Source organism: Dermacentor variabilis, chromosome 7, assembly GCF_050947875.1.
Source record: "Dermacentor variabilis isolate Ectoservices chromosome 7, ASM5094787v1, whole genome shotgun sequence".
NCBI lineage: Eukaryota > Metazoa > Arthropoda > Arachnida > Ixodida > Ixodidae > Dermacentor > Dermacentor variabilis.
The window spans coordinates 46995079-47020678 of record NC_134574.1 but is presented as its reverse complement, the minus strand read 5'-3'; the positions used below and the strand labels follow the sequence as shown (position 1 = coordinate 47020678).

At 43.8% G+C, this 25600-nt stretch overlaps 1 protein-coding gene across 1 annotated transcript; it reads right to left on the bottom strand.

The window, feature by feature from the left end:
- Positions 1-9375: 9375 nt before the first annotated feature.
- LOC142589020 (mialostatin-like) lies at positions 9376-24305 on the bottom strand. The gene is made up of 4 exons (XM_075700813.1): positions 24144-24305; positions 19514-19735; positions 16745-16849; positions 9376-9558 (listed from the first exon to the last, which is right to left on the bottom strand). Exons 2-4 carry the CDS (start codon positions 19727-19729, stop codon positions 9457-9459), a joined length of 423 nt encoding a protein of 140 aa, XP_075556928.1. The 5' UTR covers positions 19730-19735; positions 24144-24305; the 3' UTR covers positions 9376-9456.
- Positions 24306-25600: the final 1295 nt, after the last annotated feature.

Below are 25600 nucleotides of genomic sequence, written 5' to 3'. Positions count from 1 at the left end.
CTGCAGGGCAAAGGCCTCTCCCATACTTCTCCAACAACCCCGGTCATGTACTAATTGTGGCCATGCCGTCCCTGCAAACTTCTTAATCTCATCCGCCCACCTAACTTTCTGCCGCCCCCTGCTACGCTTCCCTTCCCTTGGGATCCAGTCCGTAACCCTTAATGACCATCGGTTATCTTCCCTCCTCATTACATGTCCTGCCCATGCCACTTTCTTTTTCTTGATTTCAACTAAGATGTCATTAACTCGCGTTTGTTCCCTCACCCAATCAGCTCTTTTCTTATCGCTTAACGTTACACCTATCATTCTTCTTTCCATAGCTCGTTGTGTCGTCCTCAATTTGAGCAGAACCCTTTTCGTAAGCCTCCAGGTTTCTGCCCCGTAGGTGAGTACTGGTAAGACACAGCTATTATATACTTTTCTCTTGAGGGATAACGGCAACCTGCTGTTCATGATTTGGGAATGCCTGCCAAACGCACTCCAGCCCATTCTTATTCTTCTGATTATTTCCGTCTCATGATCCGGATCCGCCGTCACTACCTGCCCTAAGTAGATGTATTCCCTTACGACTTCCAGTGCCTCGCTACCTATTGTAAATTGCTGTTCTCTCCCGAGACAGTTAAGCATTACTTTAGTTTTCTGCATATTAATTTTTAGACCCACTCTTCTGCTTTGCCTCTCCAGGTCAGTGAGCATGCATTGCAATTGGTCCCCTGAGTTACTAAGCAAGGCAATATCATCAGCGAATCGCAAGTTACTAAGGTATTCTCCATTAACTTTTATCCCCAATTCTTCCCAATCCAGGTCTCTGAATACCTCCTGTAAACACGCTGTGAATAGCATTGGAGATATCGTATCTCCCTGCCTGACGCCTTTCTTTATAGGGATTTTGTTGCTTGCTTTATGGTGGACTACGGTGGCTGTGGAGCCGCTATAGATATCTTCCAGTATTTTTACATATGGCTCATCTACACCCTGATTCCGTAATGCCTCCATGACTGCTGAGGTTTCGACTGAATCAAACGCTTTCTCGTAATCAATGAAAGCTATATATAACGGTTGCTTATATTCTGCACATAGTAGGGCCACACTAGGCACTATAGTAGGGGTTTTTCGTCCACTTACACTTCATGCTACGTCATCGCTTCATTTTACTTTACAACATTGCCGTATGGACACGACTATGGCGGCCACTGAGCGGTAAAGCAGAAAAGAAACGCCGGGTTGAACACATTTGCAATATCAATGAAGGCTTTGACGTCCGCTCGCAAACACCAACAATTTACAACAATTATAAGAACGGTGATGTGAGCCCGGGTCACGAAGAAAATGGTGACGGTAAACCCGCCGCATTTACCTAGGGAGCAATCGAAAATAACTGGGAAAGAAATTAGCCGTTCGAAACGCGTACACGGTGAGAATCAGGCCTCTTATGTCATGATGTGATAGCCGGAAGACATAGCACCCCAAACACGCGAGCAGGTCACGCTCATTTGTCTCTCGTTACCTGCCCGCAGTTTCTTTTCCGTCGCAGACAGGTACGCAAACTAAGAGTAGCACGATCGGGAATTCTTTAGCAAGAACACGCGTCGGCCATTGTGGATACCAACTCATCCTAATACCGCTTACCTTATTCCAAACTGGGCTCGAGATGGCATTCTCAAACTTACCTTCTGGCGTTCGCTAGGTGCGAACTTTGATCGAGGCGTCAGCAGCATATACTAATCCCATCTGGCCCTTTAGTGACATCTTGCGCAGAATGTGAAAGACTACGTGCCATTACCTCATTTCCCGCAGAGCCTTGACACACGGGTTGGACAGAAGAACGAAAACGAATGGTCACCTGGCACAAAGCCAGGCGCAACAAAATTCGCGTTTCGAGCTTTCCTGACTCCTAGGAATGTGTCTTTGACTTTTTGAGTCCTATGGCTATATATACAAACAAATGAAAAATAAAAGGTGGTATCCACACGTGATGGGGCTTACTACTCAATGACTTTATTCGGTGATAAACATGGGCAGGAAGAGACTTTTAGAATGTAAGAAATCTTTATATATGCCGGGTGCGCAAAGCATACATTTTCAAAGTTTTTATTGACTCATAAATATCTAATACCATAATATCATAAAATAGAACATTTTGTACATTGAAGCTGGTGTACTGTTGAGAAATTCTTCATTTCCTTCCCTACTTCGGCTAAACAAGTCCACAGTTGACAGGGTTAAATCCGGCTGCGGTCTGTCACGAGGCCATGGTGCAGAGCCAGCACGCAGATTCCCTAAAAACACGAATACGAGAATGGAATTGTCGGAATTGTCGGAATTGAAGGGTTAAATGAAATCGGTAGACTCAATAATTATTTTAATGAGAATTTATTCCTTAGTTATTAATGTAGCGACGCGAATGATTCCTCTTTCCTTGCGATAACAATTATGGAAACTCTAGGCGAATTTCTGGCGTCGGCGTCGCAGTGATGTTCCGTGTAAAGGCAGAGGGCGATAACTTGGTCGCCGCACGCCCTACACTGTATGCGCACGTAAAAGCTTGCGAGGGGAGCCGACGAACCGCGGCCCGCCTGCGCGAAAGGGAGGCCAGTGGGGAGGAAACGCGCCGTTTTCCGTCGTGCGCGAGGCATCCGAAATTTCAAGGCACCGGGGACAAGGGAGAGAGGGGGCATGGCGTTATACTCCGGCTGTAGCTGCTATGTGTTGGCTCAGCGAGGTAGCGCAGCCGCATCTTGAGAGCGAACTGAATTCGGGGCAGAGTCTAGGTGTCTTCTCGCATGCTTTTGCGCACCAGAGTTTCGGCAACCAGTGTCCGCGGTCATCGAGTGTGATGTGTTCATGTTTGATGTGCGCGCTGACAGCATGCGTATTAATTTCGTTAGCAAGCTAGTCTTTAGAAGTTGATACGGCTGATAAAAATGCCGTCCTTACTTCGTATGGCTATCAGCTGATTTGCTATGGCAATGGATGATTCGCCTTTTAGTGAAATTGCAACTATTTAAGGGGAAAGCCTGAAGTGGTTCGTTGCAATGGCTCTTACCCAAAAATAGCGGCGTCTCGTCCAGTAGGGTATTTTATAAAAACTTTATTCAGGTCTTTCAGGTTTCACTAGCTTCATAGTCCGAAGTGGGCCGCGGCCACGTCGGGAGCAGCTCACCTCGTAAGCAAGCAAAGATGCAATGGCTGAATACGAAAGAACAAGCGAAAGAAAAAAACGAAAGAAAGAACAAAATTGAAAACAATGAATGAAATACCGAAAGAAAGGATACAGGAAGGAAAAAAAAAAGAAGAAAGATGGAAAGAAACCGAGAATGAAACGATCAACCAAATAACCTTTACATTGTGCGTTAGGTTCTCGCATGTGTGGTTCCTAAGATCGCCCTACAGAGAAATACGCTTACTTAACATTGCAGCTCGTTATGTCTTGCCACAATTCTGACAGCTCGATCCGATAACTTAATACATCACCACGTGTGTAGTATGCCTACGCCTTCGCGTGTTACAGGCGCGTAACATGCTGCTGATTTTAAAGCGAAGCTTTCTGTGCCTCTTCGACTTTCCGCTGCTGCTGCTGCCGTGGTCTTGCACGCCGCTAGCGATGGCCAGGTCCGGAGTAGTAGAGAGGCCGACACTAACGCCGGCTGCGTCAGGACGTGATTGAAACGTGGCCATGTGACAAAAAGATAAAAGGCATGTACTGTCGGGGTTTCTCTTCACGACATTTATTTATGAGCTATTATCCTCAAAATTCTGAGGAGTAGCTTTGTAAAGAATGTAAGACAAGGTACGCGCCACGTGGAGGGCCTGCGCGGTTGTGGTTCTGAATATTTATTCGCCAAGCGACGCCCGCGGCGTTCACAACGGATTTTCTGTGACACGGAGCCCCTTCTTGTGTCGTCTGTTTGGCGCTTTAGTACTTGAGTGCTATCCCGTTAGTACACGACAAAAGCGTGGCAAAAATGAAACATAACCCTAGAAGCCCATGTCAATATTCATGCCGCATAACATGTGCACACTGCCCTCTTGAGGCCGTAAGCAGGCTTGATACCCCACAAATGCAGTGCAGGTGATGCCGCGCTTGTCTTTGTGCTCACCCGCAACATCAACGACACTAGAGAGAGGAGGTGGGGCGAATGTTAAGGAGATAATACTTATATATATATATATATATATATATATATATATATATATATATATATATATATATATATATATATATATATATATATATATATATATATATATATATATATATATATTTAGAGACAGAGAGAGAGAGAGGCGATAGAGAGAGGAGGCAGTTTTGTTAGCGACAACGCTGCAACCAGGAATGGCTCCAAAGCACTATTCTTGGTGCTTTGGCACCAAAGTGCTGAGGTGACGAATATCGCATCAAGCTTCGAGCGGGGTAGTCGAGGTAACATTGCACATGATGTCATGACTGGTGTCTGTCATCAATATATCACCGGCAAATAACGTCAATGAACGCCACCAGCAGACAAAGCTTCGTTTACGTCGATTTGCATAGTGCGTGGGATCTGCTGTTTTTATTATTTTTCCTTTCCAACTCCTGTCACCCCGGGATCAGCGAATGATTTATGACTTATACATGATATATTCATGATAATGCGATTGGCAATGTCAGGGTGCCCCATGATTTTCAGATGCTGTCGATCTGGCGATGCCTCTGACAGCTTTCGCGCCAGCTTTGTTGACTGTGTAGTTAATGAGTTAGCGGTTAGAGTGCCGCGCTGCTTTGGTAAGGCAAGCGTGTTCAAAAGCAATCGTCGCGTGAACTTAGGTTCCATGTATGTGACCTTATGTAAGTGCTGCTGACCAGTTTACTCGTTTCGCACCAACCTGTGTTATTTGAAGTGGGTCCCTGATCCTTGTCCTAATGGGTAGCCGATCGGGCTGCGGTGCTAATGGAACCGGGCTCGAAACAAGCCGTTAGAATCTCTTGGTTCTCTGGTTATGTGGCAGTACGTATACGCTGCTCTTCAGTAAATCTCCTTGATGCCAATTCGTGTCACTGAGTATGCGGAGTTGCGTATGCGCCACTTCTCAATGAATATTTTATACTCCAATTTATGTTAGTGAGTGCATGCCATGGGGTATGTACGGCTGTTCAACAAACATAGTTGATGCTAACCTAAATAATTGTGTGCAACTGCGACTCATGATTCGCTGTGGGGCTATTGACCTGAACCGCGAACGAATCATGAACGACTTGCACACTGACAGCACAAAACGCGGAAACAAGCCTGATAACGGTACTTTTCCGGATCACAAACAAGCACATGCCATGTATTTAGCAATCAGATACATTCCTAGTTCAAACACAATGCACACGCAAACTCAGCGATTTTTTCCTGGACATTGGGAACCAACACGATAACGTCGATGTCATCCAGCATGCTGAAATATACCAGGACTCCGACTTCTGCTCGCCCAGGACGTACTACACCCCAATTTTTATGCCGTCACCGTAATTGCTAACAACATAAATTTTATGCTCAGAAACTTATTTAGGCCAAGGCAAGCAACAACACCATTAAAGCCCCCGTGCCAGTTAGCTACAACAAAAGAACACACGCCTGAAATCATCTGTACACGCTGGCACGCACGTTTCGTCGAAGCTAGAACACGAGAAACATCTACACAAACGGTGGACGAGGAAGCAGCACCAGCCCGACATGCGGAAGCCCACAGCCACCCACGAACCCTTCGCCCAAACAACTACATACACTAATAGACAGACAGATACACAGAAGGACATCGGTGCAGGCCTCGACAACCAAATAAAACGCAAAAAGACGCCACCCAGAGATGTTTCACACCGGAGGTGTGCCCGAACCAAACAGAAATGGCTACCAGGCGCTCCGAATAGCACACGCAACTACAAATTTCGCCCTCGCCTCCAATGCCGCATTGTCGTCGACAAACAATAAAAAAAAAGATTTCACACAAATATTGACACTAGCTGCAAGAAACACCGAAAAATCCCAAAATGCATTAGGATAAGTGTTACACGTGCCTTCGGCTCTTTAGCCTCCAGGCTATTTTTAAATTGGAATCATGACCTGAAGAATTCATCTCATTCTTTATTGATATTACCGAAAACACTGCTAGGAACCACTTACAATAATTACTAATAAACTTGACAGCATAAATTTATGTGAACCGTAAAAATGAGAACTTGAACAATTCGTCTAAACTAAGGGGAAAAACCTACTAGCACTACAAAGGTGGCCAACCCACCCGACAAATCTACTATGACCCCTGCTGCACATAGTTTCACCGATAGTGCTACCAGCGAACATACAGGGCACAACAGCAACGTATAGACGTATCACAGCGTTCAAATCCCGATGAATTCAATCTCCTCAAGCCTAATTTAACGTTTTGTCCCACGAACCACGTAGTAAACATAAATTCCACAAACATATAACAGGGGTTTCCACACGCATGCACAAAAGGGAATTATTTTTCGATAGGCCAGACGTAGGTAAGCAGGATATAGACTCTCTTAGACCACCTAGCACGTGGACACCGGAAGGCGAATAGTGCCCAGAATCCTTGATTTATGCATCAAGCTAATCTGAAAGGAAATTCTAGAGTCAACAAGGCATTGTCGCCAGCGCAAAGAAAGCTGCCGCCCGCTCAGCACTAAATGCTTAAAAAACTTGATGTAAGAAACGATATCGTGATAAAACCAGCAGACACAGGCAGCAGTATCGTAATCTGGCCAATAAAAGACTACAAAAATGAGGCCTTCATGAAATTGACCAACCAAACCCATTACAGAAAACTCGACTGAAACCCAACATCGGACTAGAAGGAAAATTTGGCCGAGTTGGTGCTAATTCAAGTTTCGACAAGTAAGAGCGCTAAACAGACAAGGAGACGTGGTAAGAAGAGCATGACACTGACGCTGACTCACAGCTGAAGGTTATTCTGAGGAATGTCACATTTAGAAACACGGACCCTCAGGGCAACAGCTAAGCGACTGTATTATGCGCCGCAGTAGCCATCCTTGTGACTTGTCGAACTATACGTGGAAAACAGGAGTACGTCCTAACATAAGTAAAAACCAATGGAGCTAATAGAACACATCCCCATTAAACTTAACCAGAAGGTACGTGATAAACCTTCTTGGAAATATCTGAACTCTTTATTAGTTAGGGTGACAGACGACTTACTAACACACCTTTTCCGTTCTCTATCAATATGAAGAGTTTTCCATAACCTCCTTTGTGGTTTGATCCTTACGCCAGAACAAACAAACCGTTTTTTTCCCTGTATCAGTCGGCACCGACACTCGCTACAATAGAAAGACAAGTTCAAAACCCCCATACATTTTAATGATGACAAGTGCTTCTTTAATCTGATGTTCACAAAGTGGCAGGTCTGGCCCACATAAACCTTCCCGCATGACAGTGGCAACCTGTACCCAATAGAAAATCCACATAGAATATATCTATTTTTAACTTCTCGGAGTAGGAACTGCGTACCTTGCCATGGCCCAAAAATTTTTCCCTGCAAAAGGGAACAAATTGTAGCAAATTTGTTGGAAGCAGACATGACCACACGCACCTCAAACCTACTAGCCACCTTCTTCAATCAATGCGAAAACTTGTGCAAGTGTCGTGTTCTCCTTTGCCTTTGTCCTTGTATGTTCAGCGTTGTTACTTTTTGAAACCCCACTTCGGACTACATCAAACTTGTGCATAGTACAATAACAGAGCTCCGGTCCAAGGAACTAATCACCCAGTCCAAATATCGTTTTATGATAACAAAGAAGCTGATAACAAAGATGCATATATAAGCTGCCCGTAGAAGAAATATATACAGCATAAATCCTAGGCAAGCCTGTACTGTCTCAAACAACATACCTACATAATCACTCCTTCTAGAATAACCATCTGTCAGACATTCCGACCACCATACCACTTTTGTTCAAGATACGCCCGACTTCCTCCGAATTTTCGACTCGGTTAGCGACAACCAGATTCTCTCCGACCGCACTTTCTAGTAACTCAAGTTGTTTCTGGTCTTTACACTAACATAGCCATGAATGGCTATGTTAGTGTTAGTGTTTGCCGAAGTCCTACGCAGTCAGTCCTCAAGCGTGCGTTCCTGAAGTTTACTTGTCACTAGTTAAGTTAGTTTTTACACTCAGCTATTTCGAATTCATACCGCAGTGAACATAGAATAGGCTGATGAAGATGATGATTTCGAATTTAATTTTATTCACTACCTACAAACTTTCGGCACAAGCATGGGAACACCATTGACTCCCACGTATGCCAACATGTACATGAAACAGGTTCAAGGAAACCTGATAAAAACTTATTCTAAACCCCGCACCTAGCCGCATTACACTGACGACATATTCATGATGTTGGGACACGGCACAAACGCGATAATTGAAATAATTAACAATTTCAGCTTGTTTTACCTGACTATTAACTTTATTGCTCACTAGTCTTCTAGTCAAATCAACTTCCTGGACATGTCGGTTTATATAGAACATGGAAAACTGCAAACAACACTTTACTGCATCTGTCAGCACATTAAAGTTTCTTTCTCCCCATTCCTGCACATTTTTCATGAAAAATACGCGTTCATGGGATATCATAGAATACTTGCGCCTTCATTTTGTGTTCACACCCACATTATTGAAAGCTGGCTCGCTATAATATGTGTGAATGATTTGAAATTGAATATGCATGCACCACAATGGGACAGAGATGAAGTTTTTGTTAGCATCGCCCTCGAAGCCGTTCAGATTCCTTCCACTTGTTTAATTCTGCTGAAAGAATCCCGTCCCTCCTGCGTCACGCCCATGAATCCCACCCTCATCTACGGCATCATTCGTATCACCCTGAATCTACGCGTCTATGCTTCTTTCACCAATTTATTTGATAATCCGGTTTAAAAAGACACTCTTTCCATTCCCCACGTCTATAGATCTTATCGGATTGACTAAAGCAACATTGCAACTGCACTATCTTGCCGAACAGATGCATGACGAGAATAATAGGAGGGTGCGAGGAGCTCTATGTCTTAACCATATCCATACTATCTAACAAACGTTTAAGCAAGAGGAAGCATAGTGGGAATAATTACTATCTTTTCTTTAAATGTAGGAAAAATGGAACAAAATATGGAACGACCAGCACACGGACGTGCGCGAACGCCTCCGATGACTTTCGACAATACGCACAGATTAATCGACAAGGTAAAACTCTGTATTGACAACGGCCCATAGCCCAGTAACAGGGTTGACTGAACGGAAATAGCGACACTAGTTTAAGGATACGCACTGCTGTCGCAGTGAAACAATAGAATTTGCTGAAGTGGCACTTGATTGCATAAAATTTTATTCTACATATGAAATTGAACGATGAGCACTGCTATCTGTCAAGATGTCATTCATTTCTTTCTTTACGTGGAAACGGCATCTCCTTCACAGGTGAAAGAGGACACCGATCGTTCAGTCAGCCACGGCACGTCGTAGATGACAGCGGTGCAGGTATCCTTGACCGTCTGGGCAAACACAAAAAAGATTTGAAATGAATAGGTGCAGCAGAGTGCAGCACTCATGCATCAAATAGAGGTTTAAGCAAACTAGACGTTTATAGACTAATATATTAGTCACGGCAGCTAAACTCTTCCTAAGAATGCAAGCTGGAATTCAAAGATTAGGAATCGGCAAGTCATCTTTATTAACTACAAAATGTAGATGGCGAAGGCGGGTTAAAGATGTGCACATACTTTCTAATGAATGCATTTTTCGCTCATGTTCTTAACTTAAAAAGGACACACAACGTGGATGTCATCTTTTTTATTTCTTGAATTCAGTGCAGAAAGAATGTTAAGGCAATTAGTGGAAGCGAAAAATCTCTTTCACACTAAATCAAAGAATATCTAATTTTCTGTCAAACTCTAGGCCAAAACGGCATTTCTAGAGTCAAGAGACGCTGGGGAACTCGGTCAATACAGAACATGTGTTGATGCGTGCAAGCCAGCACAGTGCTCATGCGTCCTGCACCGTGTTTGTGGCTTCCGGTAGATGCGTGCTTCTTGGGTTATAAGGGTACGTCATTTGTTCCTTTTATGAGGGGCATCTAAACTGATTATAACTGCTTATAGTACTGGCAATGGTTATTGGTGTCAATGACATGAAAATGTGAAGGAGAGATCTAGTATATTTATGTGTAATGCAGAGAACATGTGCAAACTGCACGGGCCTCCTTAAAATAAATGCTTCGTGGATCGTCAGTCTAGCTATGCGCCCTATGCACATTGCTTCGCAAGCCCCGGATCAGATTGCACAATTATTGCGCAGACGTCGCGGTTATCAACTGGTCTTAGTCTGAAGAGATATTTAAAGGAATTGGCAATCTTTTTTTTCAAGAAAGCGGAATTGTGCATTTACGGGTGGATGGCCTAAGAGGCCATCCACATGAAAGCCGGACAGGCCGCCATTGGAATCTGAACCTGGCAACATTTAACGCTAGAGCGTTATCTAGTGAGGCGAGTGTAGCAGTGCTATTGGAAGAATTAGAGGGCAGTAAATAGGATATAATAGGGCTTAGTAAAGTTAGGAGGACAAATCAAGCATATACAGTGCTAAAAAGCGGGCACGTCCTGTGCTACTGGGGCTTAGCGTAGAGACGAGAACTAGAAGCCGGATTCCTGATTAATAAGAATATAGCTGGTTACATACAGAAATTCTATAGCATTAACGAGACGGTGGCAGGTCTTGTTGTGAAACTTAATAAGAGGTACAACATGAACGCCCCTACATCCAGTCATGTTGACCAGGAAGTCGAAAGCTTCTATGAAGACGTCGAATCGGTGATGGTTAAAGTCAAAAGAAAATACACTATACTGATGGGCGACTTCAATGCCAAGGTAGGCAAGAAGCAGGCTGGACACAAGGCTGTGGGGAAATATGGCTTAGGCACTAGGAATAGCAGGGGGGAGTTATTAGTAGACTTTGCAGAACAGAATAATATGCAGATAATGAATACCTTCTTCCGAAAGCGGGATAGCCGAAAGTGGACGTGGAGGAGCCCGAATGACGAGACTAGAAATAAAACACTGACATCATACAAGATGTGGACGTGCTCGTGAAGGTGTGCTGAAGAGATCATAGGATTGTAAGAACTCGAATTAGCCTAGACTTGAGAAGGGAACAGAAGAAACTGGCACATAAGAAGCCGATGAATCAGTTAGTGCTAAGAGGGAAAATAGGGGAATTCCGGATCAAGCTACAGAACAGGTATTCGGGTTTAACTCAGGAAAAGCACCTTAGTGTTGAAACAATGAACGACAATTATACGTGTCTCATTAGGGAGTGTGCAATAGAAGTCGGTGGTAACTCCGTTAGACAGGATACCACTAAGCTATCGCAGGAGACGAAAGAACTGATCAAGAAACACCAATGTATGAAAGCCTCTGACCTTACAGCTAGAATAGAACTCGCAGAACTTTCGAAGGTAATCAACAAGCGTAAGACAGCCGACATAAGAAACTATATTATGGATAGAATTAAACATGCTCTCAGGAACGGAGGAAGCCTAAAAGTAGTGAAAAAGAAACTAGAAATTGGCGAGAATCAGATGGATGCGTTAAGAGACAAACCCGGCAATATCATTGCAAATATGGATGAGATAGTTCAAGTGGCTCAGGATTTCTATAGAGATTTATGCAGTACCAGTGGCACCCACAAATATAATGGAAGAGAGAATAGTCTAGAGAAATTTGTAATCCTGTAACAAACACCGGAAAACTAAAGAAAGCTATGCAAAGGGGGAAGACAGTTGGTGAGGATAAGATAACAGCAGATTTGTTGAAGGATGGCGGGGAGATTGTTCTACAAAAACTGGCCACCCTGTATACGCAATGCCTCATGACCTCTAGCGTACCAAAATCTTGGAAGAACGCTAACATATTCCTAATCTATAGGAAAGGGGACGCCAAAAATTTGAAAAATTATAGACCGATCAGCTTACTGTCCGTTGCCTACAAAGTATTTACTAAGGTAATTGCAAATAGAATCAAGAACACCTTAGACTTCCATCAACCAAAGGACCAGGTAGGATTCCGTAAAGGCTACTCAACAATAGACCATATTCACACTATCAATCAAGTGATAGAAAAATGTGTCGAACATAACTAACCGTTATATATAGCTTTCATTGATTACGAGAAAGCGTTTGATTCAGTCGAAACTTCAGCAGTCATGGAGGCATTACAGAATCAGGGTGTAGACGAGCCGTATGTAAAAATACTGAAAGATATCTATAGCGGCTGCACAGCCGCCGTAGTCCTCGACAAAGAAAGCAACAAAATCCCAAGAAAGAAAGGAGTCAGGCTGGGCGATACGATCTCTCCAATGCTATTCATTACGTGTTTAGAGGAGGTAATAAAAGGCCTGGATTGGGAAGAATTGGGGACAAGGGTTAATGGAGAATACCTTAGTAACTTGCGATTCGCTGATGATATTGCCTTGCTTAGTAAATCAAGGGACCAATTACAAGGCATGCAAACTGACCTGGAGAGGCAAAGCTGAAGGGTAGGTCTAAAAATTAATCTGCAGAAATCTAAAGTAATGTTCAACAGTCTCGGAAGAGAACAGCAGTTTACGATAGGTAGCCAGGCACTGGAAGTGGTAAGGGAATATATCTACTTAGGGCAGGTAGTGACCGCGGATCCAGATAATGAGACTGAAATAATCAGAAGAATAAGAATGGGTTAGGGTGCGTTTGGCAGAATTTCTCAGATCATGAAGAGCAGGTTGCCATTATCCCTCAAGAGAAAAGTGTATAACAGCTGTGTCTTACCAGTACTCGCGTAGGGAGCAGAAACCTGGAGGCTTACGAAAAAGGTTGTGCTTAAATTGAGGACGACGCAACGAGCTATGGAAAGAAGAATGATGGGTGTAACGTTAAGGGATAAGGGCAGACTGGGTGAGGGAACAAATGCTAGTTAATGACATCTTACTTGAAATCAAGAAGAAGAAATGGGCATGGGCAGGACATGTAATGAGGGGGGAAGATAACCGATGGTCATTAAGGATTACGGACTGGATTCCATGGGAAGGGAAGCGTAGCACCGGACGGCCGAAAGTTAGGTGGGCGGATGAGATCAAGAAGTGTGCACGGACAACATAGCCACAATTTGTACATGACCGCGGTAGTTGGAGAAGTGTGGGAGAGGCCTTTGCCCTGCAGTGGGCTTAACCAGGCTGCTGATGATAAGAGGCGGACAGTATCTGCAGTAGAAATGGTAAAATCCGTGGAGATAATTAACAGTGACACTTAACATTGTTACATTGTAACCATTATTATGCGCTTGATATTTCCTTAATAAATGAGGAGCGGCAGTGAGGTTTGTTTGCCAAACATAGATACTTGGTAGCACAATAGTACTCTAGATCATCTTGTACTGTTAGAGGGAGGCTTAATGAAATTGTTGACAGGCGTGCTAAAAGTGTATTTTAGCATATTGGGTATTTTTATTTGCAGGTGCATATGTGTTGTGTTTGTGTAAACATCATAGGCGCGGGTCTGAAATGCATTTGCGCAGGATGCAAGTACCTTCCTACATTTCACCTGCTCAAGGTAAATCTTTGCGCTTGGTTGCCGTGCTCTACGTTCAGGGAGAAAAAAAATAAGATCGTGCTATTAATTAAACAAAAAGTTATATTAGTACAGCTTTGCACGTCGAATTCCTCTAACACATTTAATTTTAATAGCAGGCGCACATAGGCTGTGCTATTTTAATGCCTTTCAGCCTTTCTTTTTTTTTCTTGGTGATGAGGGGGGGGGGAGGGAGGTGGATTTCAGGCCTCCTCGCCGGAAAGAAAGAATGTAGGGAGAAAAAGTGTCCTGGAAGCTGCCTTCACCTGTTCCCGCCTAAAAGGACCCTTTCGTAAGGTTAGAAAAGAATTCCACCATTCCAGGCTCGAAGGAATTGGTTGTAAGTCTCACCGAAATGACTTTATTAAAAAGAAAAGTTCGTTCATCCGTTAGTCTCTACAAATAGTATTATAATATAAACGGGTTCGCTTATCTCTGATTTACATTCAATGTTACCGCACGTAAGGACTCCTTGCGAAGAGCAACATCGCCGGCGGCACCACTTGAAAGGTGTGCTTGCTCGTTCGGATACCAAGCTGTCGATCGGCACTGCCCCCCCCCCCCCCCCCCCCTTCTCCCTTTCGCTCTCAACATTTAGTTGCGCTTGCTATTGCTGTCGTGATGCTTGGACTGCGTGGAATTACGGACCCTCTGCCGTTGCTCATCTGACCAATTCTATATTTTTTTTGTTTTCGTTGCTGTAGGCTTAACGAAAGGGCACATGAGTCTGTCCATCTAAAGGTGGCCTACCAGGTTTGGGGCACGTGGGACTTGCAACGCAAACTTCACTATTTTGTAGGCCATAAACTATGACGTTCGCTTATACGTTAAACTTTGTACAGAGGGCACTACCGTCTGCCCCGATTCAAGACCGCCATTTCTTTTTTGCGCCTGCCAGGCGACCCGGTACAGCCCGGCCTGCTTGCCAACAGAAAGTTATAGCTCGTTCAGAGGCAAGCATCACGTAGAACATCATGGCTGAGAAGCCCCCGTTCAGTGAAACGAGCGTTGAAAGAAGCTCGAGGTAGCTTCGCGGCTGCGTTTTGGTGAAGTAGCGGCGAGGAATCCTCCAATAAAGGCGCTTCAGTAGAGAATATTTCACAAGTGACGTAAGGCAGCCTGGTATTAACTAATGAAAGCGTCCTTACTTCCCAGGATTTAGGCTTTATTCTCTAAGGGGGCGGCGACTTCGTCCCCAGAAGAGCATTGGTGGGAGATGTGGATCACAATAAACGGTGCGGTACATTCTGAGCCTCAAGCCACGCAGCGTCGGCACTGACACACGGGGGTGTTTAGCGATTGGCGCTTGTGTGACAAATTTATTGCTGTAATTCCGGCATCTACTGCAATACCTTGGTTGCGGTAGAGTTGACCGATGGTGCGAATTGGCATTTAGAAGTAACATTTTATGGTGTATTTAGGGGTATTTTATGAGGCCTCCCCGCACGAACAGGCGATGCCTAAAACTGCTATGTGGCCACTCCATTTCAATAAATTGCCACAATCATCCTTGATTCATGTGTTTGGGATACAATCCACATTTTTTCTTTGATACTTGTCCTTATTTTTTGTTTGCTGTTAGTTGCTTTTCATAAAAGGTCGCGTTCACATTTTATATATATAAAGGAAATTGATGACGAAAATGCGCATAATGAATTTGAGGACATTTTCGTGCGATCTCTTTGTGATGTCGACTGATTCGAGCACATCAGTATCTGATATTATTGTGCAATTCTACAACCCATCATGATATTTATATTTTCTCTTTAGTAAATTTACATCTGTCCTGTAGATGCTGTTTCTCTCTTCCTTGTCAATACCCTGCAAAATTTACTCTGCAAGTGTTCAAGGGACACATGAAGCCAGAGTTAGCCCTAGTCAGGTGACTCATATCATCAGCTTTCACCATCAGCACTTTGATAATCATGCACTAGTGCGTTGTGAAACTCAAGTAAAAAAATGGTTGAGGATGAAAACTATAGCTGTCTCGAACCTATGGTATATATACGTAAGATGGTGGTGGTGGTGATAAACCTTATAAAAAGGGGGGATGTTGGAAGGGGGCTGGTGGCTGATGCATCGGGCTCAAGTAAGGCCTTGGGCCTGCTAGGCCTACTCCGCCCAACCCACTAGTACAAGCTGTCGGTCAATGTCCCCTGCCCTGAACCAGGCGGTCAAGTCAATCTCGCTGCGGACCGGGGGATGAGAAAACGGAGCGAGGTACATTCCCACATTATATGTGTGAGTGTCCCTGCCCGCGAACAATGCCTACATATGTCGCTTTCCTCGCCCCCTTTGATTTTGTTAATGTACTTTGGGTGTGGGCATGTGTTTGTCTGGAGTCTCCTAAATGCGTCGGCAGGTTTACGCGCGCAAAGGCTTTACGCATTTGAAACTAAGACTGCCTATTTTAGGCTCGTAATATTTAAAGTGGTCGTAGTGTCATGATTGATGCGACTCCAATAAAACCAATTGGCTTTAAATTTTGAACTACAACCAACATGGTCCCGAAATAAATTATTAAAAAGAGCGGTCACACAATCTCAGAATGCGTTAACATGAGGCTTGACAAAGCGGAAATATATGTATATGTATGATACGTGTACAGTCGGTGACGGGACCAACCGAGGTATATATATATATATATATATATATATATATATATATATATATATATATATATATATACAATGGGTATGGCACCTCAAGAAGGCGCCACCTAATGCTCATAATGCATGTCAGTGGCATTTTCCGCTATACCGCCACTGAATCATAAGTTAGGTACCTTGACATACAATTTGTCGTCCATTGGTGTGTCCTCATCACGTAATCAACACGAACACGCTCAATTGCCTAATAGGCTCTGCACAATATTTCAAGAGTCTGTTTGAAGTGAAAAAAAAAAAGAATATTTTGGTCGAAACATATGTGAATATGTTTTTAAGTAATTTACTTGATGACTTTCACCCCGTTGTCATTCTCGTCCAATAAGGCTGCTTTCTTCAATTGATCGATAATAAACGATTCCAATATTTACTTCATCTTAAATCATGCCACCCTTGAAAATAATAAAGAACGCTTACCTCTCTGGACTTAGGAAGGCAAAGTTCTTTGCTGTAAGTGTCCGTTACTCTGCATGTTGATTCGGCGGTCTTGAACTTTATTCGGTAGTTTGTACCGGCCACAACCTGCGCCGCATGAGGAGAGAAGAAAGAAAAAAAAAGTTTTATCAAATATTTGGCTAGATCCAAAATGCTTTCATGCTACCCAACCAAAGAGAAAACCCGTGCTCTTACCAAGAGTACCAATTAAGCACAGACGACTTCTCATCTATATGAGCAAACTGCAGTGGGCTCGACACTACAAACTAGTGTTTGATAATTCATACGCAGAATTACGATTTATTGTAAAACACTACCTCACCTTTTGGCAGTTAACGTAACATTATTTCCTTATCCAACTATGGGCAGTCGAACGGGCCCGCGATGTGGCCGAAAGGCTTGGCATTTCTGTCCCGACCTGGGAGCTGCCCTCTACGTGCACGTTCCGGTGGACCTCAACAAAATTGTTCTACCCATACATCCACCAAACCATGCAGCTACAGTTAGGCTGCCAGCGCCGCTGACGCTGCGTGCGAAATGAGTGTTTCCTTCGTCAACCCGATTCCTCGCGTTCTCGCTCAGAGGGAGGCGCCATATTTAACATTGTAATAATTATTCAAGATAACGAAACTACCTCTTGTTCACTGCTGCCTAATATCATAACCACTAAACGCCCTGCGCGGTAAAAAAAATGTAATTTGAAGAGTCTACCCAATTGCGCAGCAGAGTAACCGACTAGACAACAATGAGCCTGCGGCATCATTACATTTGGCAACAGCATAATATGACCAACGCTTCATTAGGATTTGCAATTTTGAGGGTGGATATGGACGGTTTATGAATAAGGCGGGGGTTTTCTGAGAATTCTTGCGGACGCTATTGTATTTCGATGCGCTTATCTCAAATACAATCTGCTTGCAGGATGTATTTTTTTTATTCAGATATTGGCACCACCCATTTTGTTTTTGGACGGCATGGTACACTGCATGGTAGATAGTCTACGCGCAACCGCCTTAGTGTGCCTATCGACCCTTAAGGAGGAAGTAATAGCTGCGTGCCGTCACATTATTCGATTCACCGAAAACATTCGAAAGCAATTTTCTGCGCTTTTGCACTAGCACAGCGCATGCGTACACACAACTCCCTCAGGTGACAGTTGAAAATAAAGAAATATTTTGGTATAAGGTTGTATAGAAGGGTCCATGTGAAAAACAGTAACACTTCATAAAACCACGAGCAGCTTTCACCGAAGTCTAAAGCTGACTTCCCATTTTATCATGTCCATAAGAAAATAAAGAAAGAACAATAAACCAAAGCCACACCAAATTTGAAAACTTTCTTTGATGAATCTTGTTTAGATTTCAGAATATAGCTTTCGCATAGCTCAATGAATTACAGGGCTAGTGTGTTTACCCTCACGCATTTCACTATTGCCGGCATTTTCCCCTAGGGCAACTCATAAAGCTGTCGCTGTAATCCTATTCGCGCAGTCCGCATTCACCATAATGCCGAATAAAAAAAAATGCTCGTGAACTATGCTTAGGGTGCAAGTTAATGTATCCCAGGTAGCCAAATTTAGCCCACCATGGCGATGCATATCACAGCGCAGGACCTCTTTTGGGTCGTTGAGCACAATATTTTAATGTAGAAAACTGACACTCGTTATTTATCGTAGCGCTTCAGTTAACGTATGAATGCAAAATTTTATGGATACTAATAGCCACAGACGCTGCGCTGACAGCACTTGTAGTGTTTAATCCTTTCTTAACCCTATATTTAGGCCCGTTACCTTTACCACGAATACGTAAACGTTCGGCCAGCATTGCATCACGCCGCATCAAATAATGACGTACCCTAAATATGCCGTAATTGTTCATAAACCTTATTTGAAGCTACATGTGCCATGTCGGCGTAGTATTTTGGGGGGTTGTGCTGCAAAGCAGCAGGGATCGCAGTCAAATCCCGGCCACGGTGGCCCCAATTCGATGGGAGAAAAATGCAAGAAAAATGCACATGTAACGAGCACATGGGCCGAGCAGATGCTAAAAATTAATTCGGAGTCCCCCACAACGACATACCTGCTAATCACATCGCCATTCTCGAATGTAAATATTCCCAATTTAATTTAAATGTATTTGAATCACAACATCGATATATAAGCCAAATTATGCAAGTGGCACTTATTAAAACTACCCTTTTATCCCAGTTAATAGTGTTTGTTACAATTCAATCTGTAAATGCAAATCCCCCTACCTGTATTCGGAAATTCTAGCTGGCTTCACCGGACACGAGCTGCCCTATCTGAGCACAGCCGTGAGTGAACCAACATATTTGCACTATTTATGCTTAGTTGCAAGAGAAAAGTGGCGACGAAGAATCACTGTCCATACCAGACTTCTACAGCCAGAATAGTTTCTGTACGGTGAACTAGAGCACCAATTAATAGATCTTTTTGTTCGTTAATTGCCATGTTCCAGATTCACTAATGAAATAATGAGGCATTTGGCTTCGCATAAATTTCTTAGGTGTAGGTTAGGGCGCGTCCTTGCCGGTACGAAGGCAGTCCTAATTTTCCATGATGATAAATGAAAATAGGGAGCATGTTTCGTGCACGGATGCGAAGTTACCTCGCATAGTTCTCCCTGGATACATACGCAACAGCATGATCACACTATCAAAAAAATTATGCGTTTTCTGCAAGGATTATAGCGACGAAAGCTTATGTTGTATCTTTACAAAAACTATTCCTACCTGAGTCTGAACATCCACCAGTTCGAGCACCGTGTCGAAGAACTCCCGGTCGCCAACCTGTCGTGATACGGCGAAGTGAGCTAGTTCCTCGAACAGCGCGTTGTCACCAACGCTTTGCCTCGTCCAACCGCCAACCAGCACAGGATCAGCGGCGCAGCATTGGAAGACAGCAAACAAGGCGACGATACTACACGCGGCGATGGTCCAAGAAGCCATGGTCACCTGCATTTCATTAGGACAAGTTAGCAAGCTTTCAGGCTGCACCTTTCTGTAGAGATGAAACCGCGTTTCAAAAACGCAATTCACAGTTCGCATAATCAATAATCGAATTCCCAGCCTTTCATGTAGAGTTATATGGTGACTATGCCTCTTCCATACTTGTTCTAACGCTGTTCGTTGTAGCAGTGCTCCTATTATTGGTTATACATGTGTCACCATCGAATATGTCATAGAAGTCTAGTGGTCACATCACTCGCGCTTTAGCTTTATGTGCATGAAGAGTTTCTGCCGCAATACGGTCGTTTTCAGAGTGGTATTTTGCCCAGTCTTTTAGTGATGCCCCAAGCCAGGCGGTATTCTTTACGGACTGCATTGTCTATACGAAGCACAATCTCTCAGCAGCGTTAGAACACTGCCCGGTTGGCAATTCTGGAATAAACAGGAGTATATGGAAACAAATTATCGATGTACAGTTTTATTCTGTTTGACAATACCTTCTTTAAATTTCAAGTTTTTCTCAGGCCCCGCGCTCCGAACTTTTTAGCAGTTGACTCTTCGTATGATGGTCACAGGGACCCTGCGCATATTACGAATCAATGGTTCCTGGGACAATCATACGAAGAGTAATTAAGGCGGTCCGCGGCGGCAAGTGACGCAGGTGAACGCGGACGTGAGCCCTAACAACAATATGCCCTAGTTGTAATTCTGTCCTCGTAATTTCATCGCATTAATTCCATTGCGATTACCACGATTTTTTAGGCCTGCGTATTTCCTCATCAGTCATGTTCGTCTTAAGGTCTCTTTCTTTTTTAGAGTGTGTCCTGATTCACCAAAATGATAGTTTTCGTACCGTGTGACCACGTTTCCGTTGCTGTGTCTGGGGCAGTTCCCGTTTACTGCGTCAATGAATTCGTTTTGATTTGCGTAGTTTCCATCCTCCACAAAAATGTCTACGAATGCATGCACAAAGTACAAGCTGGACAGATGTTCCAGTGACATTAACTACTTTTAAAAAAATCAGGTTCAATTAGATTTCTTTCGCCAGGAACAGTGCCTGCGTGTAAGGTATGCTTCGCGACTAATAAAATATCTGCAACCTGACGAGATTGCTGCTGTGGCATGGAACCTGATGCCATTATGTCGCATACTAGGCTCCATTGCTCTCAGTGCGTCATTACGATTTTGTGCAACTGCCTACTGATATTTTGACAAGTCAGCTGCACCAACGTATGTATTCTTCAAGGGCAGTGTTGGAAAAATGCCTGCAATATTGCTCATTGTTGGAAAATAGTGATACGCCTTAAAGAGGCCCTGAACCACCCCGCACGTTTGGTGAAATAACGTAATCGGCGGGTAGCATGCGGTTTGCTGTCGTACGGGCTGCGAGGATCTTACAAGTAGATCGCGAAGTAACCTTTCTCTCAAATGCTCTCCTTTCAACAGAAGGCCCTGTCTACACTCTCTTCAGGGCACTTTATTTCGTCATCGGACGCTTTAATTTGTCATTTCCTTAGACGGCTGTTATTGGCCGATAGCTGGCATCAAGCTGCGGGTCGGCTACATGGAGCAGATACCGCGGCCACCGCTGGTTGCCGCCACGAGTCCACTGGCCAAGCGCACTGGGGCTCGCTGTGGGCAACCGCGTTTGGCTTATATCTAGTCCGTCGTAGGCACAAAAGTGGGATGTCGTGGCGTCTGCTTTAACATCCAAAATTATATCTGAACTGCGCGCCACGGTGACATTTAGAAGGCGGAGCGATGTGGGCACACCCTACTGCGCCGTAGCTTTCGCAGTGCAAGGTATTGAGGAAGGAACGGGGGCACAGCGGAGTCTGTGTTTGATTGCCAATAAATGCGCTTCTGCTGAACACATTGAAGCACTTTTTGCGGCAATGTATTTTTGAAATAGCCCATTTTCACTTCAAATGCCTTTCTCCACTTCGATAAAATGTGGTTTGGGCCCCTTTATGTGCTTAGACTTCTGTCAACCAAAGGACCAGGCAGGATTCCGTAAAGGCTACTCAACAATAGACCATATTCACACTATCAATCAAGTGATAGAGAAATGTGCAGAATATAACCAACCCTTATATATAGCTTTCATTGATTACGAGAAAGCGTTTGATTCAGTCGAAACCTCAGCAGTCATGGAGGCATTACGGAATCAGGGTGTAGATGAGCAATATGTAAAAATACTGGAAGATATCTATAGCGGCGCCACAGCCACCGTAGTCCTCCATAAAGCAAGCAACAAAATCTCAATAAAGAAAGGCGTCAGGCAGGGAGATACGATATCTCCAATGCTATTCACAGCGTGTTTGCAGGAGGTATTCAGAGACCTGGATTTGGAAGAATTGGGGATAAAAGTTAATGGAGAATACCTTAGTAACTTGCGATTCGCTGTTGATATTGCCTTCCTTAGTAACTCAGGGGACCAATTGCAATGCATGCTCACTGACCTGGAGAGGCAAAGCAGAAGAGTGGGTCTAAAAATTAATATGCAGAAAACTAAAGCAATGCTTAACAGTCTCAGGAGAGAACAGCAATTTACAATAGGCAGCGAGGCACTGGAAGTCGTAAGGGAATACATCTACTTAGGGCAGGTAGTGACGGCGGATCCGGATCATGAGACGGAAATAATCAGAAGAATAAGAATGGGCTGGAGTGCGTTTGGCAGGCATTCCCAAATCATGAACAGCAGGTTGCCGTTATCCCTCAAGAGAAAAGTATATAATAGCTGTGTCTTACCAGTACTCACCTACGGGCAGAAACCTGGAGGCTTACGAAAAGGGTTGTAGTCAAATTGAGGACGACACAACGAGCTATGGAAAGAAGAATGATAGGTGTAACGTTAAGGGATAAGAAAAGAGCAGATTGGGTGAGGGAAGAAACGCGAGTTAATGACATCTTAGTTGAAATCAAGAAAAAGAAATGGGCATGGGCAGGACATGTAATGAGGAGGGAAGATAACCGATGGTCATTAAGGGTTACGGACTGGATCCCAAGGGAAGGGAAGCGTAGCAGGGGGCGGCAGAAAGTTAGGTGGGCGGATGAGATTAAGAAGTTTGCAGGGACGGCATGGCCACAATTAGTACATGACCGGGGTTGTTGGAGAAGTATGGGAGAGGCCTTTGCCCTGCAGTGGGCGTAACCAGGCTGATGATGATGATGATGATGATGCGCTTGCAAACAGGTATTTCAATAAAGGAATCCATTCCGGGTACTCCTTTGCAAGCTTTTCGAAGATGTAAGCAGCACTTTTTTACAAAACACACACTGCGTAACAGGGCTGTGCAATGCGAAATTTATTACGATACTCCTTGGTTCAGTCTATTCCTATACAGGAGGGCAGCGAGAAGTAGATAGGCTGGCAACCCCAACTGAGCATAGTTACCGCCAACTGCGCCATTGCATATTGCCTACATACACCGCTTTCTCTGTGTAAACGCATGCCTTGATATCAATGAAGTATCCAAGCCATCACTACTAGAGTGCACGGAATGCCACAACAACGTTCCACACGTAGTCTTGTTGGTCGGCTATATCACGTTTGCCAGGGGGCCCATCAAGATTGTAAAGCACATAGTCCCTTTACGTTTACGCATATTGGACACTGATTTCAACTCAGTAAGCTCGCAATGTTGTCTTTACGAGTTAACCTTTTTATTGCAACGTTTTATTTTATTTCTGATAATCATTGTCCTGATTATTTTGTGCAGTTCTAGGTCAGAATGAGCCCGGGCCGCTCACTTCAAAGCCTTATTACAAAGGGTTTCTCATTAATTTTTTAATCTCGCTCTTATGCACAGCCTTTCGCCAAATGTCGTTTTGAAACACGCTCTTTGATGAAAAGAAGCTCATTGTTTGCGTAGGTGTCCCAATACTTTAGTAAAATCTGAGACTGATGAAGTTTCTCGTGGCTGCACAATAAGATTATGCTGGTACTTTGTTTCCGACAAATTAGCTAACGCCTATACTGACAGCTACGAAGCGGCGTTTTTTGCAAACTTATGCTTTGGACGTTAGTATGGGAAACAACTCGTTGTAGAAATTGAGTATCTTTCCTGAAATACTAATTTAATTGATAGAATGAGGCAATTATACAGATTTATAGCAGTATCGAGAACCAGATGAGCATGTTCAAAAAGCATAGTTTGTTTTTGGGGTTATCTCCGAAATATTAGGACGTGGATGACCGCATGCGGAATATTTTGCTGGTTACGTGAGGCTTTTTGTCTAAGTTTATAGAAGTGTACGAACAAGTTGTTGCTATTCCATGAATATGACCACTGTCAGCTACTTATGGGAGATATTACAGCATCGTAAGAGGCAGCCAGCGTGCTTAATGGGAGTGAAAATGTCTTTTATAGGACTTCGCATTTGTTACACGATCAACTCGAGTACAGCTTACCTTGGAAACTTCTGGGGTACAGGCAGACAGCGAGACTGTTCTAATCGAGGTTACGGAGCAAGTGCCAGAGGCTAGAATGCTACGCCGACCGCCGAAACTTGAAGTGGCAGGAGTGGCGACGGAGCTGTTGTCGACAGCCCGACAATGCTTCCGAGAATAGCGTAGTTTTCGAGTGCCTTGCGTAGATATACCCTGGTGTCGCATCTTATTTTCTCTTGCGAACTTGCCGAAAAGGGACAGAAAAGAAAAATAACAGAAAGGGCAGGGACACGTAGCAGGATAATCAGAGCGCACAGTGCTTTGATGTACTAGGTCGTACGATCGGTGTCTTCTAGACTGCCGCTAAAGATGAGCAATCACGAGAGTGGAAAGCGCCTTGATAGTATCATATATGAGTTCAACAAGACGCCAACACAAAGCTAGTTTCTCGAACACGATAGTTACAAGATCAATTGCTTCTAAACGAGATTGAATTGACGTGCAAAACGGTTGTATGTGGCCTTTTTTCAGGCTTACTTGTGAGAACACTACATGGGGAGAGGGGCGTAGGGACAGATTGGGATCGTTGTCACTACAACGACACATTATTACACTGGCAATTCTCTATAGCTAAAACCTTACACATGGCGCACTGTACTAAGTGTTTTCTGAATCGTAGCCATTTACAGTGAGAAAGTGAAATGTTACAGGAAATAAATTACTGAAACATCTCTGATGTGTAAAATGTGCTGCGGCAACCCAGAGGAAACAACGTGTTTGCGTGTGTATGAGTAGGCTGTCACTACCTTGCCCTCTTTAGATTCACGTGTGATAGGTGCTTCCCAAATTTCAAGTAGTTGTAATGTCCTGATGGGTGTATTTTTGCACGCGTCATACAAATAAATTGGAAACGTGCTACTTTGCTAAATATTTTTCGACCCACCGTGGTTACTTGAGGCTATAGTTTTGAGATGCTAAGCGCGAGATCTCAGGATTGAATCCCGGCCACAGCAGCGGCATTTCGATGGGGGCGAAATGCGAAACCGCCAGAGCACTTAGATTCAGGTTCACGTCAAAGAATCCCAGTTAGTCCAGATTTCCGGAGACGCTCACTACGACGTGCCTCATTATCAGATGGGGACTTTGGCACGTAAAACCTTGTAACTTTTTAAAAATATTTTCGTTAGCGAAACCTGAACAATCACATTGACAATAACAATATACGTGAGCTTACGGCGCAGCGCTCCATAAGGCCTATTGAAAACCTGCGCCGTGCAGCATAGCTCATTATGAGAGTTGCGCGTCGCAATAAGCGGATATGAAGAAACACTACCATCGTTAGGTATTGCTCATCTTGATTAGAGGAATTTTTCATTACGTGTACACATAATTACATACATGAGGGATAAAATTAGCAAAGTCACCCCGACTTTCTTCTATTTCTATCGTATCCTTACCAACGTCTAAGTGAAGCGAAG

What these genes read in the sequence shown, in the direction of transcription:
- LOC142589020 (XM_075700813.1), bottom strand. Translation starts at nt 19,729, where the DNA reads ATGGCTTCTTGGACCATCGCCGCGTGTAGTATCGTCGCCTTGTTTGCT. An exon ending in TGGTGGATGTTCAGACTCAG is followed by an intron (nt 16,850 to 19,513) that starts GTAGGAATAGTT and finishes CATGCGGCGCAG; the next exon opens with GTTGTGGCCGGTACAAACTA. An exon ending in GCCTTCCTAAGTCCAGAGAG is followed by an intron (nt 9,559 to 16,744) that starts GTAAGCGTTCTT and finishes GTGTTTGCCCAG; the next exon opens with ACGGTCAAGGATACCTGCAC.